The 21,154-nt window shown below is 43.9% G+C and overlaps 1 protein-coding gene across 4 annotated transcripts in view; it reads right to left on the bottom strand.

The window, feature by feature from the left end:
* The window catches only part of ABAT (4-aminobutyrate aminotransferase), a 50,783-nt gene that overhangs the window by 16,170 nt on the left and 13,459 nt on the right, over positions 1 to 21,154 (bottom strand). For 2 of the 4 annotated variants that reach the window (XM_040078758.2, XM_040078761.2), the window contains exons 2-5: positions 12,566 to 12,694; positions 2,089 to 2,186; positions 1,263 to 1,292; positions 555 to 672 (exon numbers count right to left, since the gene is read on the bottom strand). In XM_040078758.2, the coding sequence (XP_039934692.1) occupies positions 555 to 672; positions 1,263 to 1,292; positions 2,089 to 2,186; positions 12,566 to 12,635 (316 nt within the window). In that variant the 5' untranslated portion in view covers positions 12,636 to 12,694. Of the gene's footprint in view, positions 1 to 554; positions 673 to 1,262; positions 1,293 to 2,088; positions 2,187 to 12,565; positions 12,695 to 20,156; positions 20,971 to 21,154 lie in introns of those variants that run through there. The other 2 variants (XM_040078760.2, XM_040078759.2) reach the window with 2 other exon arrangements.

Here is a 21,154-nt window from a genome sequence, read left to right as displayed (position 1 = left end):
AGTCTCTTGCCAGGCCCTCAGACAAATGAGCTGCCACCTTTGCTTTCAGTCAGTACCACAGCTCAGTGCTGGCCTTGTTTCATCCTGCTGCAGTCCACACGGCCCACTCCCTTTTCTTTTTTTTTTTTTCCCTTATTTTGAGATATAAATGTTAACTGAAGCATAAAATTTCACGTTAAAATGTCTACATTATGGTTGTTAATGTTTAAAACAGTAGCATATTGTTACAGAATCACCAAGTGCATGAATCCAAGCCAACAAACACAACCTGAATTGTGGAACTTGCACATTCAAACTGAGATTAATACCTGAGCTTCTTCCTGGCACCACTATATGCACTTTAAGTGAGCTTTAGGTATTGAATTTGCAGTTTCTTCAGGTATCCAAACCCAGCACTACACAATACACAGCAGTGAGCTGTTTGATCACAACAAGGTATTTATTATGTCACCTCTGGGTTTTTTAATTAATCAACCAACTTCCCTGGTAGTGTCTGAGATAAGAAATGACAGGTTGAGGACAAAACAAAACATTTTGGTACAACTGTCTCCTACCTATTGGGATGGAAGAAATCTGAGAGTAGAGATCCAACATACGATTGCCATCTACATCAACGAGGTAGTTCCCTCGGCTTTCTTCATAATTGCAAAAGAAATGCACAGCTTCTGCATTCTTCAAGGAAAAAAAAACCAATTACTGCTTTAAAAAGTGGCAGTATGTAGGAAGGTGCAACTAACGGTTATACAGCAAAATCTGATAAAAATATCTAATGCTAGGATAAAAGGACACATTATATTCACTGCATGGGAATAACTGTACAGCTATTTTTATAATGACTGTTAAAAGGGCAAGTCTTTAATTTTTCTACAGAAATGAAGCCCAGACTTGGAGAAATTGCTCATCTTAGGAAGGCACTATGTACTAAGGCTGACATACTTTTAAACTCAAGCCCTAATAAACCTTGCTTTCACTGGCCACCCTGTAACAACTCCAAGGTTTTCCTTTAAACACACACAGTTTAAACACACGTTGAAAGAAAAACCCCTGATACCAGCAAAATGATCCTGCAGTATTGAAAATATACCACAAAAGATTTTATTCAAATGCACATATAAACCACACATAATGTGTTTTCAGTGTGGAAACCCAGAGTAAGTGTTTCACCTTTCTTGGTGGCACAAACATACAAATGAGGATTTTAAAACAAGCTCTGAAACCAAAGTATTAACACCCCCCAAAACACAGAAAACTTGACAAATTACCTGAATGCCATTCAGCTTCTTCATTAATTCCTGCAGAAAAGCAAATGTCAGAGTCTCAGGTGTGTAATTAGCAAATACTGATTGAGAATGTATGCTTTTTTTTATGACCCCATAAATCATATGTAAACTTTGTAGTCCTGTATGCTTACCAGGCAACTCTACCTGCCACAGGAACTTTCCTGGCACATCTTGCAAATATTACAGTCAAGATTATGACCTGTGGCATGCAGAGGGGCTGCAAACATAGTTTAACTGTAAATCTCCAAAAAGGAAAAGCTGCCTCTTCTATATTGACCAACTGAACTGAGTGAACAAGAGAGGAATCAGAAAATAAAAGGAAGCAGAGTCACACCGAATGCATACTGGTACATTGGTTCTAGAAAGGCTGCTCTTTTTTATTAAAAATAACAACAGAAAAAAACTCATAAAAACCAAAACCCACCACAAGTATAGATGCTAACTGCCAGAGTAAAACAACATCCAGAAAATTAAAACTCTTGCCTCATTTCAGAACCAAAGCATTATTTCACATCATAAGAGGTTTCTATTTTAGCAGGAACACAAGTGACCAAGCCTGATGAGAAGTTTTATGAAAATGATGCTCTTTTGCTTTGAATTATTCCATATGGGAACTTTGCAATTGAGATTCAGATCTTCCTCTCAGAGAGCAGTATTTCATTCATGAGCTTTTCGTTCTCAACCTCCTGATAAAAGTGGAATCATGTTTATTCATGTCAGATTTAAGGTTTGAAATGAAATCTGTTTTCTAGCAAGTTAGACCACAGCTAAAGATGCAAAACCGAGTTACTATACTTTGGAAACTTACTCTAGATCGTGGTCCAGGAACTTCTGTCTTCATCAGAGGTCCATCATAATCAAAATCCACATCAATTTTAGCTGCAGCTTGACTGATATACCTGTGTCCTGCAAGAAATAATGAAAACCTGAGTACAGACCATATCTTCTGTGCTCTCCTACCAGAAGATACATCCATACCTTGCCTGACTGAGAACACTTGGCAGATGAGACCAATTACATTGAACTGTCTGCAATGAACTTCGTATCTCATCTTTGACCAGTCTTAAAATAAAGCCAATACCAGTGAGGTGGCTTAAAAAAGAATAAAAGCAAAAAACTCCAAGGGAAATGACAAGGCAACCCTAGAGAAACAGAGGCAAATCCTCCTGTAAAGCACAGGAGGAATAGAGAGCACATCTCTTTCCATCTCTTTTGTTGAGTCTGTCCATTATGCCCTGTGCAAGCCTGTGCCATAAATTCCCCACTCCTATACAGAGATAATTTTGTTAACCACCAGTAATAACCAAAAAGCCTGATGGAGTCTACCGGAAAAATCCAATGTGATGTTTTTCAATAGCTCAAAGAACACTCTTTGGGAAAGATTGGTCTCAGAAAGGTAAATGGCCTTGTTGCACATGAAACCAGCATTCTGCAGTGCAGCTCTGAAATCTGAGTGCCAATCAATCAGTGCCAAATTCCCTTCTGATCTTGCTGATTTTATCCACATGCGTAGGGAATCATAATAAACTTGACACTTTAATCAAAACAAAAATGCAAAAATCTCCTGTGCTTCACCAATAACAAACTCTGCTTCCCTTTTGGAAATAACTGCTTTAATACACAGTGTTTAGGCAAACCTCCTATGACAGAGACGGTTCTGGTAAGCACGCATTCCAAATAGGTACATATTCCATTAAGGGAGTTATGGGAAAAAATGGGGATTGTACATTTGCAAAAACAGGATTACAGACACCAAAGCTCTACCAAGACGATGAGCAAGACTATGAACTTGTTCTGCAAGCTGTAGTTGAACTAAACCAACATTCTTGGAAATTACATTTTTGTCATGGAGCATCTGCAAGCCTCTACCCAAGCATGGTATCAACAACAAACTGATCTTAATGCTCTTAACTTGGGGGTATCACACTTGGACCTGAAAAAAGAGAGTGTAACTTCTTTTAATATCTGTGATAGGCATTTTTAAGCTGGAGCAATTTGGATGGCCCAAAATGAAGGTCCTTATCTCTCCTTGTCACAAGCTGCAGTTCAGATCCAGGCTCAGCATGGGAAGTCAGGAAACACCAGCTCTTGCCCAGGGCACTCAGAGCAGCAGGGTCTGAAGGTGCCACTCACCATATCCTGCTGTGCCAGGGCCGTGCTGCCAGGTGCTAAACCACTCAAGTGCACCCCAGTTTGGCAGAGGTGCAGGGAGGGAGATGCCTGTGCAGGCAGGCCAGCAGCCAAACACATGGAAATCCCTGGGGTGCAGCACTGCCACCAGAAACCCTGGCAGCACCAGCCCCTCTGCACTTCCCTCCATACCCACCTCTCACTGCCAGAGCTCTATTCCAGCAATGTACTGAACATGGTTTGTGTTTGGAAGTAACAGTTGTTAAATAAACCAAATATTTATCAAGGAAAACGGAAGGTATCCTGTGATAGTGCTCGGCAGTGCTCCGAGCACAGCCATTCAGCCGAAATTTCCAACGGTGACTTGTGACAATTGCCTCAGCTTGTGTCAGCCCAAGCTGGGATGTCTCAAGCAAGCCTGATTTCAAGAAAGTATCTGGAAAATCACCACCCTTTGAAAGCATCTCTAAGCATTTAAAGTCACTGCTCATCCTGGGAAAACTTAGCCTGCAAAGATGATTATTCTCCCCGGCTTTAATTCAGATGTGTCAGTGCCTCTCTGCAAAGCTATTAATAGGTTTTGTTACAGCAGCACCATTTTTGTGTCATTCTCTTTAGCATTCATGTATATTGGAGACTGCATGGCAACTGCTCCACTGAGGGGGAAAAAGCTACTCTATACAAAAAATCAAAATCTCCTCAATTCATAGGCAATAAGGCTGCAGGTTTTGTGGACACACTCTAAAGTCTAAAAGGAGAAGAGACCAAACTTACCCTTTTGTGCACCCACTCCTTCTCCAATGGAGATCCCACCAAACCACCTGCAAACATTTCTGCCTCTCCTATGTCCCCTTCTCTCCCTCCCCCAGGCTCTGGGTGCTATTTCTTGTGACAAAGAGGAAAGCACCCAGAGGCACAGAATGTAAAGGACATTTTGGGAGTCAGCACTAACAGGAAATATACAGAAACCCAGCATTGGACTTGGAATTGTTTGACACAGCTACAGATTTAAGACAGGTGAGCTATAACCTGCATGCACAGACCTCACCCTCCTCCTCCCCACCCTGCCTGGTGCCACCACAACCTCTCTGCTCATCTCCCAGGATCCTCTCATCTGGAGAACACCTCCTTCCTTACTCTTTTCAACTGAGTTCTCACAAAAATACACTTGTTTGGACCATGATTAAAGATTTCCTCTTCTGCAAACATCCATGCCATTCCTGCAAGATCCTGACTGCCAGGCTCAAAAGCAGTAGTCCTGGCCACCACCTGGGAGGGTTGAATGACATTCCCCCTCTTCTGCTTCCCTGAAGGATGATCTGTGAAATATTGTAACAGATAAGGACGCTAACTTGAACACAAGTTCAATTATTTCTCTAAGCAAGTTTTGTTGTTGATACTGCAAACGGCATGACCTCTCTTACAAATAAATTCATATTTACAGAGCTGTATAACAGGGACTTAAGTTGGAGAATATTTTAATCTTGCCCTAACTTGTTTAACAGCACAAGTCAAGAGGAGGTTGCTTCTTTCAGCCAGGCTGGGTAACAAACACCCAAGTGGGTCAGTCTGCTTTGTAAATTTTTATTCAGCATTTATTGCAACAGGTTATGCCACAGTCTCTTTTGCACAGGTACATTGAACCAGGTACATCTGAGTTATCAAAACTGAAGAGCACCTTGCTGTGCAGTGCTGCACTACTTCACACCGGCATAGCTCATGTCTGTCAACAGAGAGGCTTTCAGACTGATCAAGTGAAACCAAAACATACAGGTTTTCCTAGGAGAAGAGTTGATTTAAAGATATTTTTCATCAAATTAGTCATGTTGGTCAATTTGTGAGGTTTTTTTTTTAAGCAAAGGTTTCAGGAGCAGCTTCTCCAAACCACAATAATTTTCAGTAAGTCTGTGAACCAGAGCCAGTTAAAAACTTAGCAACAGAGGTGAATAGGTTTCCCTGCTCTTGCTTGTTTTCTCCTAAAGCACACTAGAGGTCATCAGGCTCTACAGGCAAATGATTTCTAGGCTGATTTACTGATACAAATTTAATTTCACATACTTGTTTTCAGGAGCCCACAGAATGTCTCATTTTATTAACTCCAGTATAATGGCACTGGACACATTTATTGACCTTACACTTGCCACAGCATTGTTCCACCTCCCTGGCTCAGGCAAATACTGTGGCTGGCATCTGAAGGAACAGCTTGCTAGAAACAAAACAAAAAATGCCCTGTGTCATCAGATCAAAGGATTTTGAAAAGTGGTGAGTTTTTTTTTCCTTAGGTATAAGACGAATAATATATTATTCATCAAAAGCCAACACTGCAATATACTAGTAAAGTCTTTGGTAGTAAAAGCTACATCAAAGCGGAGTAAATCCTCAAACTTTCTCTTTTAGTGAAGCTCTTCTCCCTGAGAGAGCATAATAAATGATTGGCATAAACTCACACAATTTCGAGCAAGGTCAGTGGATTTGTTCCAAATACCTCACTCCACTACTCATCAGATAGGTATACTTGTTCACTGATTAAAAATAAACAAAACAACCCAAATTTTAAGAACACAAAAAAGTTTCTCTGCTTCCCCCCTCTTAACTCTTTTTATTTCTTTCCCTACTCTTACTCAAGTGAATTGGGACTCTGATCAGAAATTGTACTGAGAGTGAAATCGGTGGCTCCTGAGCTGTCTCTATGTGACTCTATTGGCACATCCAGGGGACACTGTGGGCACACCCAGGGGACACTGAGGGCACACCCAGGCTGTGCCAGCCACAGCACTCACACACAAGGAACTCTCCTGGCTAAGGGCACCCGAAAAGCACAGACAAAAACTCTCTTACTGCCACACAGCCTGAGACTTTTGCAGCCCAGTGCTCCCTTGGTGCTCAGGAACCTGTCCAAAGTCCTGTAGTGACAAAGGCAAAGAAGCCCAGCAGTCTGGAGCAGTTGAGAACTCCAGCTCAGCTGCAGACAAGTTTTCTGAGCACAGGTATGGCCCCAGCACTGCTCCCCTTCCCACAGCCCATTCCCTCCCAGCCCCACCCCTGCCCTTGCTCTGCAGGCCAAACAAGGGCTCAGGCCACTCTCCAAAGGCACAGAGGACATCAGAGCCCTGCCAAAGGCAGCCTGGGCACCCCTGCCTGGGCACTCCTGGCTTTCTGGCACCCCTCTCTCCACACCCCCTGCAATGCTTTGTTCTCCAGGCCCCAAAGAATGGCAGGACATGGGTGCTGCCTCCTGCTCACGGCACAGCTCTGGGATGTGGCTGCTCTCCTGCAAAGGCTTTTCCAGGCACTTGGTCATGGTGATGGATGGCTGCATCAATACCTGCTTTGTTTAGCCTGGAGGAGGATTTCAGGCCATGCTCTGTCTCCCTTGCTTCCCCCCAGCATCAGTACCACAGTCTGCTAATGGTGCAAGAAAATGCAAATAAATCAGGTCACTCACTGTAGTGCTTCATCCCCTGGGAAACTGCAGCAGGCTCTGCTCAGCTGGCATTTCTGTCTTGAAGGTACTCAATCAATGAGCTTTGCAACTCAGCCCAAATTTTTCCCATTTGACTTTTTAATATCAACTTACCCTGCAACAGAAACCCTGAAGATACAAGGCACAATGTAATTCAGGCTACTCCAACTTGATATTTAGGAGTTTTGGGCATTTGCAGGCCAGGTCTGGGTTTTTGTCTCCCAAAAAGACAGTAGAAATGCGACAGGTAGAAACTGAGATTCTCAAGAATTGAGAATCCCTGGTGGCTGGTCCTACAGCCAACTAACAGCATTAACTTTGTAATAAAAGGTAATCCTTTGATTTTTTTGTTGACATCTGAACAAACTGACTTAGAAAAAGTGGATTTTCTGTTATATTATCTTAAGAACAGGAACAAATGACATAACCTCGGCTCTCATCTTAAAAGGGTGTCTAGCTAATGGGCTCCAATCAAGTGTCCTTCTCTAAAAAAGCATTACCAAAGCTCTTAAATTACATTTAGCTAACATGACCAAGAACAACACCCTTTTTCCCTGGTAAACAAAGCTGTCTCTTCTTATCATGGCAAAAGTCAAAACACAAGCATAGGTGTTGTTAATGAACATCATTTCAGAGAGCACAAGGGCTGAACAATTTGCAAAGAATTTTCTACCCATCCCATTTAAAGAAGGTGGGCACAATAAGTTAAATTCTACTTTTCTTGCAGACTTCTCAAAGCTCTCATCACACACCATCTTTCTGAACACTTGAATAACATCAGAAAATTATCACATCCTTCCTTTTCATCCAACAGGATGTCATCACTTGCTAGCAGTCAGAAAAGCTCATTTCCCAACTTTGCTTCCCCTCGCTGCCCCCAGTGCTCACCAGGAGTCCCAGTCAGCAATTTTAACAAAGTACCACATTGCTATAGCAACATAATTAATATAAATGCACCCTGCTAATTTGGTGATGCTGGCAGTCACAAAAAGCACCTCTGTTGGCAGGTCTGTGCTGAGTGCTGCTCTCTGATAACAGAGCTACAAACAAGGCAGGGCTAGAAAGATCTTGAACCTCTCACGTGTCTGACCAAAAATAACACTCACGTTAGCACAGTGCCTGAGTGTACAGCTGGATATTACCTGGGAGAAACTCCAGTGGAGGCACTGAAAGGACATCGGTGTAGTGAACACGAGGAACAATTCCAAGGAAAAGGAAAAGAGGAATGAAAGTCCCTGCTGGCACAACTAGAGCTCTCAAGCACAAGTGTCTTGCTGTGAAGGGGTGCAGAGGGAAAGCTCTGCAGTCCCCAGGGAGGCACATGCCATGTGCCACATCACTGCTGCCCTGTGCAAGTGCACACAGGCAATCTCCCTTGCCTTTAACTTCCCTTCCACAGTGCCGATCAAACCACCCTCCAGACAGAATTTTTAGAGCATGGGGGCCCTGACAGCCAAAGGTAGGAGGACTGTGATTTCCTCCGAGTCCTCTTTTATGTGTTACAAGTAGAATCTGTTACTAACAGATCTTGAAAGGGAATGGCAAAAGGCCAGGCTAGCTAGAGATGTTTGGGAAATGAACATCACTATTGCACAACATTGTGAAAACTGAGATTGCTATTTACAGAGTGCTTATGCTGCAAGATCAGAAGCTCTTCCACATGAGATTATCTGTGTTTCAGCACTCCCACATACACACTTTGGAGTCTCCAAAGATGAAGGAAAAAATCTAATACCACATAGGCCATAAAGAAGTGGAAACTTCTGTAAGAAAGGACAAGAGAAGTTCCCCTTTGCCATCCCAGCACAATTCCAGATCAACTCCTCAGGAGTTACAAGAGCATCCAACCACTGGTCTCATAGTTCTTGTGATCTGGACCACTCATAACATCTACCCTCTTTCAACAGTTCAACAGCTACAGAGCTCATCAGGACACCTCTGGAGGCGAACAACCAACCACAGGAACACCCAGGTGGGAGAACAGCCAGCATTGCTACGGCCACCCTTTGTGGCACAGAAGGAACAAGAAAACTGCATAGAAACATCCCATTCACTCAAGGAACCGAGAACAGCAGTCCCAGCTTGGACTCTGCCTTGTACCAGAGCCTGCTTACAACAACAGCTCTTATGTGATTGTTTTTATATAGCTCAGCTTTTTGTGGAAGTGTTTGATCAGACAGAAAAGTAAAGGTTCCTCGGTCCAGCAGGAGAGGTGGCACTCCAGTTTCCACGGCTTCAGTTGAAGCTGACCTCAAACTGACCTCCACAATCCCAAGAAGGGGATTGTTCTCTGCTTCTGCCACACATCCCTCACACAAATCCAGGCTGTTCTCTCTGATTTCCTTAGGGAGGCTCTTAATGTACAAACCAAATAAAAAAAAAGTAAAAAGTCTTAGCAAGGATCAATACTGGAGACAAAAGTGTGACTGAGAATCAATCATTCTCATGGCTTTCAGCCTCTTTGTGGTAACTGTGATGGGGACAAGTCAATAACTAGTATGAACATCTCTCAGACTTTACTGCAGCTAAACATTATTATCCTCTCCAGAGAGACAACAAACAGGCTGAGTTAGGTGAGGCACAGCCTCAACAATTGCTAGTCTACTTAGTGCACTGCAATGGAAGGGCACAGACTCTGGAGGAGAAAAATTGGACCTACAAGGAGAGACTCAAAGAGTATTCGGCAGAGGGAAAAGTATGAGGTCTAGGGGGAGACAATAGTTATCAAACATGTAAAAGGCTGCTGCAAAGAAAAAATAAACACTCCAGCCTCCAGGTCCTTTGAGGGCAGGACAAATAGTAAGGACTTGATTATTTTTCCTGTTTTGAAACTTAGGCTAAATACTAGAAAAGAAGTTTTAAAGGTAAGGTCAGTTCAGCAATAAGCAAATTGCCTGGGGAGGCTGAAGAAGCTGCAGAAGAGATCAGCATCCTAGAAGGGCATGGGCATGCACTAATGCAAACTGATGCTACCTTCAGGCAGCAGCCTGACCTTCTGCCATGCTTTCAGAGCTGGATTCAAAGGCAAATTCAACCCCTTTGGGTAATCAGCAGGAAACTGAACTACGTCTCTGGAGTGCCAGCCTGTCCTCATAGCTATGGTACTGCCCTACCAGCCAACAACCAGCTGCCTCCAAAGCATGGAGCCAGAATAGCTTTCCTGCTGCAGTGCCCAGCTGATAAAAACACAGCTGGCACAAAGGGAATAAACATTTACATGCACACTACCAGTTGTGATCAACTTGCAGCACACCAGGCTGACAGGAACAACATGACTCAATTCAGGTGAGATGGTTACCAAGATACACCCTCATTTCTCCATGATCAGCAGCCTCTCCTGGCCCTGCCTGGCTGACACCCAGGGACAGAACAATGCAGAAGGCTTTGGAAAAGGAAGATTACATTGGTTACTCACTCTATTGTCATTCTGCCACCCTTCAAACTCTAGTGAACTTTATCTTTGAGGGCAAACTATCAAGCAGATCAAACAGAGAACGAAACAAAAGCACACCTGATTAAGAGCTTATTTTCAAGAGGGGCATGATACTTACAGGCTTCACCTTTTTGGGTAAGATTTAAGTTGCATATTACTTTCATGTGTTTTGCTTAGCTTTTGCATTTTGATCAACTTAAATGATTTGCATTTTCTGTTTCTAGTTTGTTTGGCAGGAATTAGCATTGTGTAAGTGAGGAGAACAGTATGCAATGGTTAAGTAATAAGGAATTTCCAGCTAGAGAAATAGTCAAGGATGAAAAAATCTCTTTGTGCAAATAAATTTATCATAGATTCAAGATGAACAGGATGATTTGCTTAATGCACACATACAACTGAAACACGACAGCCTACAGACACAGAGACCTACCGAGAGGCAATCTATACCCTCCTCTCCACCTTCATCCCCTCTTGGCAACCCTGTCATTTCATTATTCACAAAAAAATAAAAAGCATCAGCCCAAATGGCACCGCAGGATTTCTGTGGGAGTAATGTACAAGTCACTTTTTTAGCCTGTAAAGCTCTGAACTTGAGTGCTTAAAAATACCTTGGAGGCAAGCACTCTGGAGCAGGGAGCTCCTGGATGTCACCCTCAGCACTCCCCTAAAAGCCACAGAGCTCAGCAGCACTGCAACCTGAACTGGGGCTCAGGAAAAAGGCCTGGAGCTCCAGCTTTGGCTACAGCCATCAGAGCCTCCTGCCTGTTGTGAGAGGCGGCACTGTCACAGGACACAGCTCCTCCAGGGGACGGCTCTCCCCTTGTTCCATCTTTCCATCTGCTCACTCACACACTGTTCAGACCCAAAGGCCATGGTCCCTTATACAACATGCAGCCAAGGCCCTCTATGATTTGCTTCAGTGTTTCAGCAGGCTTGGAAGTTTCCTGGAAGCAAGGATGGATTAATGGAGTCCAGGGCTGTTTTCCTTTCTTACGAGGATCTACACTCCCCCAGTGACGGTGAGAAAGGAAGAGGAGCTTGTGCACCTGCCCTCCACTGCCCACCTACAGTGCTTGGGAAGCAGCATGGAATTGTGCACTGGGAGGGACAGGGAGCATTAGGTGATGCTGAGGTGACAGATTAGCTCAAAGGACTGACAGCTAACGAGGCCTGCTTGCTGCAAGCACTTTCCATTGCCCACGATCGAGCGACCGATCCCTGCTCCTGCCCAGAGTGGATAATCAGTGCGTCACTCCCATAAATAGAAGCGCATCCTGCACTGAAACACTGACCTAATCTTTTCTAATTGTTATAAGACCAGACTCGGTGCTCTTTAGTCAAAGGTCAGTTGCTCCCTGAAGTGTATTATTTAAAAGGAAATCAATGATGTTCAAGTTTCTGAGCAAGTGGAAGGGTGTGCTTGGTTTATCCTGGCAGTGGCAGAAGGAGCACAATGGCATTGCAGAAGGAGGGTGGAAGGACAGGAGAAATTAAGATTTACTCAGTCACAAAAAAGCCATTCAGCCATACTGTACTCAGTGTAACAGTACATGGAATAGATGATCTTAAGACACCACACCACTTCGTCCAACACAATCAACAGGAATTTAGCTTTTTTATCTATTTCACAAAGACTACAGGTTTAATATACACATACACCTGCTAAATTTCAAGGAAGAACCAAGCCAAAACTTGCTATTCACTTAGGAGGAAGTAGTTTGATGCCATGTGGCAGATTTTATTTCACACTAGAGCTCACTCAAGGCAGAAACACATAACCCCAGTGAGGGTCACATCTTCATGCCAGTCACACAAAACCTCTTCACAAGGGAAGACAGGTAAAGTTGTGCTACACAGCACAAAGAGACGCTCATTTTGATGGATGATTGTCTCATCTCTGCACCATGTAGTGCCAGAGAGTAAAAGCAGAGTTCCAAGGGCTGAAGAGCTTTACTTCAGTTAGCATGCTCACAGAGCAAATTATTAACTTGATACATTCTTGTTTGAAGAATGAAAAAAAATCAGATACACTTTGGACTACAATTGTGGTCCACTTTGGACTACAACTGCATCATTATCTAAGAGGAGAACATCCATATTCCTCAGGTTTTGAAAGACTCAACACCATAGGACAAATCCCAGCAATGTTCAAATTGGAATTCTGTCCCGCCAGTGTAAAGTTAACACCAAATACAAAGCAGGAAAATGCAAGGACACACTTACCAAATACTAAGCAAGAAAATGTAAGGAAACACTTACCAAATATCAGCAGTCTGGAGTTTTGCTGCAGACAACAGGTGAGCTGTCGACTAAGCAACATTGCTGCCATTTTATCCTTTCTTTACTGAAAAAGACTCAATCTTGAGAGATTCCTTTCCGTTTGATGTTCTGAAAAAAAAAAAAAAAAAAAAAAGAAGGAAACACTTATTCACGTCCCTATAGATGCAGCCACTATTACTGTTCATTTCAACTCCCCCTTTGATTAATTTCCATCTAAACACACCAAGAGCATGGTTTGACAGATTAATGCTGATGTTCAGAGCAGTCTCAGAATTGAGCCTCGCATCTGATTCTTGGCTTGGTCTTGCTAAGGAAAATGACTTCCAGGCTAAAGTTGATGTCCTAGCTTCAGCAGGGCCAGGGGTAAAGGTCAGTACCTATTTTTCCCTACTCTTCCTCTCTACTTTCTCTGTATATGTAGACTATGTTGAACTTTTAAAAAATTGTTTCCAGTCAGTCACTCAAGCCAAAGCTGTTGTTTTTGTTTTGACTTAAGTTTAGGAGAAAAATCTAATCCAATACAAAAGACAGCAGAGCAAGCATTAGGAAATAAAAGAAAATCAACCCCTGAAAAACCAGTTTTTACCCATTAATCACAACTCTGTGAAGAGAGAATGTGAGAGCTGAGACTGTCCAGCCTGAAGAAGGCTCAGGTTGCATCCCAACAATGTGTAATAAATACTTGATGGGAGGGAGTAAAGAAGGAGGCAGGAGCTTCTCAGGAGTGTCCAGTGATGGGGGAAGAGGCAATGGGCACAAACTAAAATATTCTGAGCTCCACCTAAACACAGGAAAACCCCTGGCAGGTTGCCCAGAGAGGACATGGAATCACCACGCCTGGAGATATCCACAACCCAAATGGTGCAGAGCAGATTGCTTTAGGTGTCACTGCTTGAGCAGAGGGCTGGACCAGACATCCCTCAGCTCCCTCCCAACCTCAGCCATTTTGTGGTTTTACCTCAGCTGCTTACATACCTTGGAAAGTCAAACAGCATGAAAGATAACATGACTCCCTTTTCACTTGTGCAGAAAGCCTGGCTAGAAGTCAGGAATAGATAAAACCTGTCATTGAATTATTATCCAGGACACAGGTTAAACTCAAACTTCCCACTTATCAGCATGGCCCCCTGTGTTCTGTGTAGGACACTGGAGCCCTTTGCCTGGCATTTGCACCTTGCTGGACGCAGAGCATGGAGCGGCAGTGGACCGAGGCTTGCAGTCCAAGTGACAAAATGTCACTATTATCCATAAACCTGGAAAAAATTCTATTTAACAAAGACACTCAGTGTAGAGCTGATCTTTCAGCAGAAGGAGATCACAGTTTACAGCTTCCATCAGTCCTATGCCATCAATAAAACATGCCAGCAGATGTTCATGACCAGATGCAGGGAAGTAGCTGAACTATTGCTACCATGATAGTAAGTGTCTCTTATCCAAAACTAAAACATCAGAAATTTAGTTTCTGTACTGTCTTTATGCAAAATACTATCTGTTCTCCTTCACACTTGAGCATTTTCAAAATATATAAAAGAAAAAAAAAACTCCTTGCCTACAGAGATTTATAAATTCATAGACCTATTAAGACTTGGGAACAAAACCAATTCCCTGTGCCTCCCCAGACAGCTGACATAGCACTTGGTTTCACTAAGTTCAAGTTAAAATTCAAGGTAATTTGCAATGCGCCAAGATGAGCAAACACTTGCACAACATTTGTGCACACGCTGGAAAAGCAAGATTAGCTTCCTAAGGCTTTGGGTCACAAGTACAGAGGGAACTAGTTAACTTTGCTTTCAGAAAAGAGTAACTTCACTTATAAGACAAGATTAGTTTAATTCATTCATTATGCTTTCTCTCTCAGCTTCTTTCTTTACTTGTGTTAACTTTTGCACAACCAGTGTGTGAAGAAATATCCCAACACCATGGATTTCTTATCTCACGACCACACTCTAACAAAAACCAAATGCCAGTCTAAGTCAGGAGGAAAATGCCCAGCACCACGATTGATATCCTCTGCTCAGAGCTGTTTATCTGGTCTATACTTCTCAATCTCCAATTCTCTCTGTAAGTTTGCTCTGTATTACTTTTTCAGTCTTTAGGAAGCTGTTAAAAGGTGAACATAGCTTTGCAGGAACTCACAAAAGGAGCAGTACGAACATGCTTAATGACCCACAGAGGTTCACTCCTTGTTCTCATGCCCTTCAGTCACCCCTCATGGGGGTTTTGCTGCCAGCTGCCCAACTTTCCTGCTCCACAAGGATGAGATGCCTCTTCACATCCAAATCAAACACACCTTCCAGTCACACTCCACAGATGTACCCACCAGTGTCCAGGTTTCTCCTCTTCTTCCTTCCCTAGGTGAACCATACCTATGCCTGCTTCCAGAATGTTATTTATTTCTAATTATATTTACTGTTTATCTCGAGTCCTTTAATAGCTAAACTACAGTATTCATTAGAGGCTGAAAAATATAATTGGAAATGATATTGGCTTTCTGAACTACTCGTAGGAAAAAAAATTACTGCATGAGGCTTAAAAATAAAGTAGCTTAGCCCTGATTTTCCTTGACAGTTCTTATATAAAAAATTTTACCATTTTCTAGTGCAGAGTCAGAATAAATCATGTAATATCACATGTGAGTGTAACTAAACCCAGTGCCTTTCCATCTCCATTATGCACACAGGCTCTCACAGGAGATCAGCTGATGTGATTGCTATCTCCGTCTAAGCACGCATTATTTGGTTATCGCAATAACCAATTGAGTTTTGCTTCCATAACCCATCTCCTGATCGATTCCCACAGGCCCAGCCCGATCCAGCATTGCAAGCAGCAGCAGCAGCAGCAGAGTCTGCAATCCAGCAGAAATCAGCTCTCCTGCACGTGGCAGAGCCACAGCCATGCCACGCTCCACCACCGCTGCTGCTCCGGAGCCACTGCGGACACACCAACTCCCGAAATCCAGGCAAAATACAGCCACCAATTTCAGATATCTGACAGGAAATGGGATGCAAAGGACCATCAGACCCCAAAGATGTGACACCCTTCCAGAAAAAGCCACAAATCTTCCCCAAACATTTTTTCTTTATGGGCAATGGTCTGAGCTGGAGCAGGGCATCGGTGCAGATGACTCCACAGAACTGCTATTCTGAAGTGAATCTCAGCACCTTAATTTTCCAAAGGCATTCGCATAATTTTCTCTGTAATTTTGCATTACATAAACTGTGTTTGCCACTGCATGTGTTTAAGTCACAGCCACATTGTTCTAGTAAGAAAAATTATTTTCATTTTCAAAGAGGAAGCTCAGTCCAGTTTATCACCCATGAAACATAAGGATATGTGGATTTTTTAAATGCATGCTGTGAAACTGGATGTATTATTTTTAAACAGCAGCTGCTAAATTTCTGTACCAAGAGATTATTTCTGACAGATAATACTAGTTACTAGGGACAACGAAAGTCATTCAGCAGCAACAGCCTATTGGGAACACAGAAAGAAGTATTGTTTCTATGAGCAAACAAAATTGTGTTTCTTGGGGGGGAAACACAGGAAAAAGTTTTCGAAAGAGGGGCTTGATCCAGATACAAGAGTGAAAATAGACAAACTAGGAGTTCCTGCAGCAATCTTACTCCCTAGCAGAGAACCTAATGCAGCATGACATCGTATGCCAGGCTGCAGCTCACAAAACCTGCCCTGGAAAACATCCTCTGGGGAGGCGCAAAGGTAAAGGCAAAACTCAGACCCAGCAGGATGGGAGGAGAAGTCAGCTCTGCAAACGTAGGAGAAGTCAGCACCGCAAATTTGCATCTCTTTCTTGCAACTCTGCCAATGACACAGAAATCTGCTTGAAATTCATGGGGGCACATTCATCTGTCCCTCAGCTGCTCCAAACCCATTTAACCAGGAACAATTAAGTGGTTTAGAAACGGCAGCACAAGCTGCATTGGGCAATTACTTCACAAGGCTTCCAAAAAGTGGATTTGGGGAGCTGGGGAGCAGGGGGGGACCTAAAGACAAATGCCTTCCTTTTTTTACTGTTTTCCTTTGCTTGACTTTTCTAGGCTGCACAGCAAGGGTATAGCCATGCTAAGTGCTACTTGTGAAATTTCAAGCATCTCTATCTCTTGGTCCTGTTTGCTTGGATCCACCTGGATGTGCACCCAGGCCTAGGCTCGCACACTGAGCTGCACAGGGGCTGCTGGTGGGTGCAGGGGCTGCAGAGCCCTGTCCCTCTCTTGGCAGCACCAGCGCTGTCCCTGAATGCCAAGCCTCCCTCCCCACAGCTAGCCTGCCCTGGCACAGACAGGCTGCAAGTCCCTCCGAGGGTCTTTATTTCACAGCTCGAGTGCTTTAACACTGCCCTTTCTGCATCTGCCCTGTAACAGTGGAGGGGACTGCAAATTGAGGAACCAAGTGGTTCCTGAGACTAAAAAGGCCAGTGTTGAAAAGTCAGGCAGGACCCAGGTCCATCCTGGACCTGTTAAAGGGGTGCAAATCTCCTGGTTTGTAGTGTTCCAACAAGCATCTTTAATGACATAGGTGATTTAGCTCAGGTATTTTACTTCTATGAACAGCTCAAGGAGATCCCAGAGTCTGGAAGATCCCCACAGTTTCACAAAGAAACGTAAGTATGGTCAAGGTAGAAGACAGTCAAGGCTGTCATCTGTTAAACATAACCATGTCTGTCCTTACCCTGCACCTGAGGAAGAGTCAGATAATGTAATGTCATCACGGGGTCTGCATAAAAAGATCCAAAGGACACAGCACTTACTGTTTGAAAATGCACAGCCCCACCCTTCTTTGGGGGTCAATATCCAGATCAAAGCAGGAAACATCTGAATGAGTTCACCAGTTAGTGACAGAGCACAGGGTGACGTTAGAAATCCTGACTTGCAGCTTTAGCCACTTAAATGTAGTAAACAATACAAATAAAGAGGCCTGGCAATATATTGATGTATTTAACTGCAGTTCACATGGTCCCAGAAGCAGAGTTAAGAGGCCAGTATAGACTATGCATTTATGAAAGCCTGGGTACACACAATGAAACACAACAGGTCCTTTTACTTCAGCTGGGGTTTTATCCCAGACTATAGTTCTAAAACAAATTTGAATTAGCTTACAACAGCATTTGCAGAAGTCTGTAAGAAAAACACCATGAATTTAGAAATTCAGTCAAAGCTCGGCTAAAGTTATCTCAAATAAAATAAAATAGAAACGAAAAGTCCTGCTAAGAGGAAGTTGTAAGAAAATTCACATCTAGTGTTAATAAAAGGCCGGCATTCGATTTTTTCATTAAGTGTCTATACAAACTCAGCACAAAACAGAGCTGGAACCCTTAGCTTTGATGAGAACAGTACCTGGCAGCATCCTCATGAGAGGGCACAGCAAAGAAAAGGAAGCTGCTCATCCCCCACCTTGGCCAACCGAGGGCCACAGCCTCGTACTCCAAAAGGGAAGGTGGCTACAAGCACCCCACAACATGGAGCCCACACAGCAGGGTCAGCACAGAGATGGACACTCAGGAGGTGTGCTGGGTCTGCAGGAGTCAGCCAAGAGAGAGCCCTGAGCACTTTGAAGCTCAACATTTCTGTGGCCCAATTTCACGTGCAGCAGCTGAGAAAGAGCAAAATGTGGCTCTGCCCAAGGCCTGGCGAGCCTGTGCCTGCAGAGCTCACCAAGGCAATTCCCACCAGGACCAGACCTGCAATGGAAACGTGTACCTACCACCTACACGGATTCTGCCAAAAACCACTTCACACGCTGACAGGCTGTTTATGCCTCTAATAATCTTAATGGCTTTGTGTAGAACAGGATGTAATTGAAAACTCCATGATTGTACTTAAGTTGTCAAGGACACAGTTGTCATAGTTACAAGTAAAGCTCAAGTGTCGGATATTCAGGGTTGCCTGTTTATTTATCGACACCAACAGCATTGGACAGTCCCCCAAGTCTTCAGAAGAATGGAAATGGAGAGAGGTTTTGTCCTTCAAGTCTTGACATAACAGTAAACAAGCATAATAAACTGCTTTTCTTGCACAGCTCCCTTCTCTCCCTCCACATGCAGCTGGCATTAAAGTCAGTCTGCTGTGAGCACTGCAGCAAAAGCACAAACCAAGCTGCACTGCACAAAATGAAAACCTCACACCTACAGCTTGGAAGTACTGCCCAGTATCCACCAGGACACAGCAATCCCTACCTGCTTCATGGTACCTGCACTCAGGTGAGGGCTGAACCAGCAGCAAATCCAGAACAGGCTCATCTTAAAACTTCCATCAAGTTTTAAAATTCATTTACAGTCTAAAGTCTCACTACACTCATGTGTCTAGATTCTCCTCTTCAGGTGCCCTCTAAGCAGGGTTTGATGGCTGGATATGAATATATTATTTTCTTTTTTCTAAAAATAAAATCTTTCTGCCTTTGTCTCTGTTTACCCTCACTCCAAAAAATATTGGGTCAAGGCAAGGTTCCTGGTCCCTAAACTAATGAATATGAACAGGTAGGAATGTTGTGATTATGGCACACTAGGAGCCAGGTGATCCACTAAACTTCTGAGCAGCTCATTTTTGATCCAAGAACTATTGGCACAGCTAAGGTAGGATGAGATGTGCCTATACCTTCCCTGTGAAAGAAATACATTGTCTCAGGAAAAGAAAAAATGGAATTCAAAAAGCACCTGCTAGAAATTGGCTAAATTCCAGATGCAAAGCCAGCAATACCTACATAAATGGCATAATGGTACAGAAATGCTGATCAAAGCCAAGAACAACTAAACTTACATTAGCTAAAAAATTCTAAACTTTTTTTAGGAATTTCATAGTAGTTTTCCCCCCTCTAAAAAAACCTGCACATTGATATTTCAGTGAACTTTACCAGTAAGGTACATATAAAAACATCTCTTAAAGCCTACATTAAACATCTTTTCAAGCATATTTTAAATCCATTATTTTAAATGCAGATGGCAACAACATATCCAAACCATGCCTGTTAATTTCCACACATTTCCCAGACCAAAGCAGCCCAGCTCACAATGGATTAAACAAAATATGGCACAGCCGTGCTTTTCAGATTAGTTGCTCCACAAGCATTTTGTAGCTTGGAAAAAATGAAAGTATTGCAAAATACCCTCAAGTGGTATTTCTAAGGAAATTCAGTTATACTCCTTGTAAGATTTTATTCGTAGCATCATACTGCTGCCTCCTCAGAGACCAGGAAAATAGATAGATAAATAGCATCAAATAAAAGCACGATTTATTTTCCTGTGTCGTAAGACATAAAACAGCCCATTTGGAGACAGCCTGCACCAAACCAAGGGAAACAAGCCGGGGCGAGAGCTCTGGTTTCTCAAGGTGACCCCCATTCCAGCCGAGGACATGGAAAGGCAGAGCCATGCAGGAGATTCCTTGTTCAAGGGGTCCAGAAAATAAACCAGGAGCAGCTATCCCTGCATAACCATGGCATGTAAAAGCACACACACCTCCTGCTCAAACACCAATTCCCACGTTCCCCCCTGGGCACAGAGTGTGGCCGGTCTCTGTGCCCACCCCACCGCCCGCGGGCACACGGCAAAGGCACTTACAGGACTTGGATGCCAACTCCAGCTCTCCCGTTGGAAGTGCTGCTCCCAAGCTCCCCACAGGCAGCTCCTGGGTTGGAAGTGCTGCTCCCTGCTTCACTGCCTGCTTCCCTTCAGCGCAGGCTGCTGCTGGTTGCGCTGGTGAGGAATGCCATTGCTGCCAGCTCCTTCCAGCAGCCGCGCAGCGGGGACAGGCATCACCCAGAGGAAGCCCTGAGCCGCAGCCCTGCAGCTCAGCTGGGGGGATGCCCCAGTTAATGAAGGTTAATGGAACCAGCTCCTGGCAGCTACAGCCTGTGCTCAGCCAAAGCCAGCAGAGAGGAACACCCGACTCACCTCAAACCTGAGAGCATCTGCCTCTGGAATGTGGGTGTCCGAGTTCATCCGAAAGCCTCCTCGGCAGCTTTCCGAGAACAAATTCTGAGACACACAGCCAGACTGTGTTAAGGTTTGAAATGGCTCCTTAGTTTCCAACAACTGTGGAAGTTGAAGAACAGGTTTTGTCCCTAAACCCCTTATTTTTACTCTGGTTTGAAAATATCCTGAGGGTGACAGCCAAGCACACGACTGTCACAAAATAACCTTGGTTTGGTCGATTCCCTTCAGGTGGTGCGCAGGCAGCACGGCAGGCAGCACGCATCCCAGCGGCACCTCCCGCTGCACACTGCTCCTGACGGGAATGGGGGGATGTGGATACCCACAGAACACCAGCAGACCCCTTCAGGCACGGGGATGCAGGGAAGAGCAGCACGGCCGAGGCTGGGCTACCATCGCCAGGTTGCCATGGTGCCGGGGGGCAAGGGGGAAGATGTGCCAGAACGCAGAGAGGCTGAGCCGCTTCAGATTTAAATCCCTGTGACAGCATTTCGGCCGAGCCACTGCACGGTTGCTGTGGCAACCGACGAGTGAAAAATCACAGAGGATATCTGTAATTATTACAAGCGAGGTGGTGACTTACCCACTTCAGTAATCAGGGCATTAAAAGGGCTCGAGCAGAGGAG

This window comes from Hirundo rustica, chromosome 15, assembly GCF_015227805.2.
Source record: "Hirundo rustica isolate bHirRus1 chromosome 15, bHirRus1.pri.v3, whole genome shotgun sequence".
Taxonomy (NCBI): Eukaryota; Metazoa; Chordata; class Aves; order Passeriformes; family Hirundinidae; genus Hirundo; species Hirundo rustica.
This window is presented reverse-complemented; position numbering and strand designations above follow the sequence as displayed.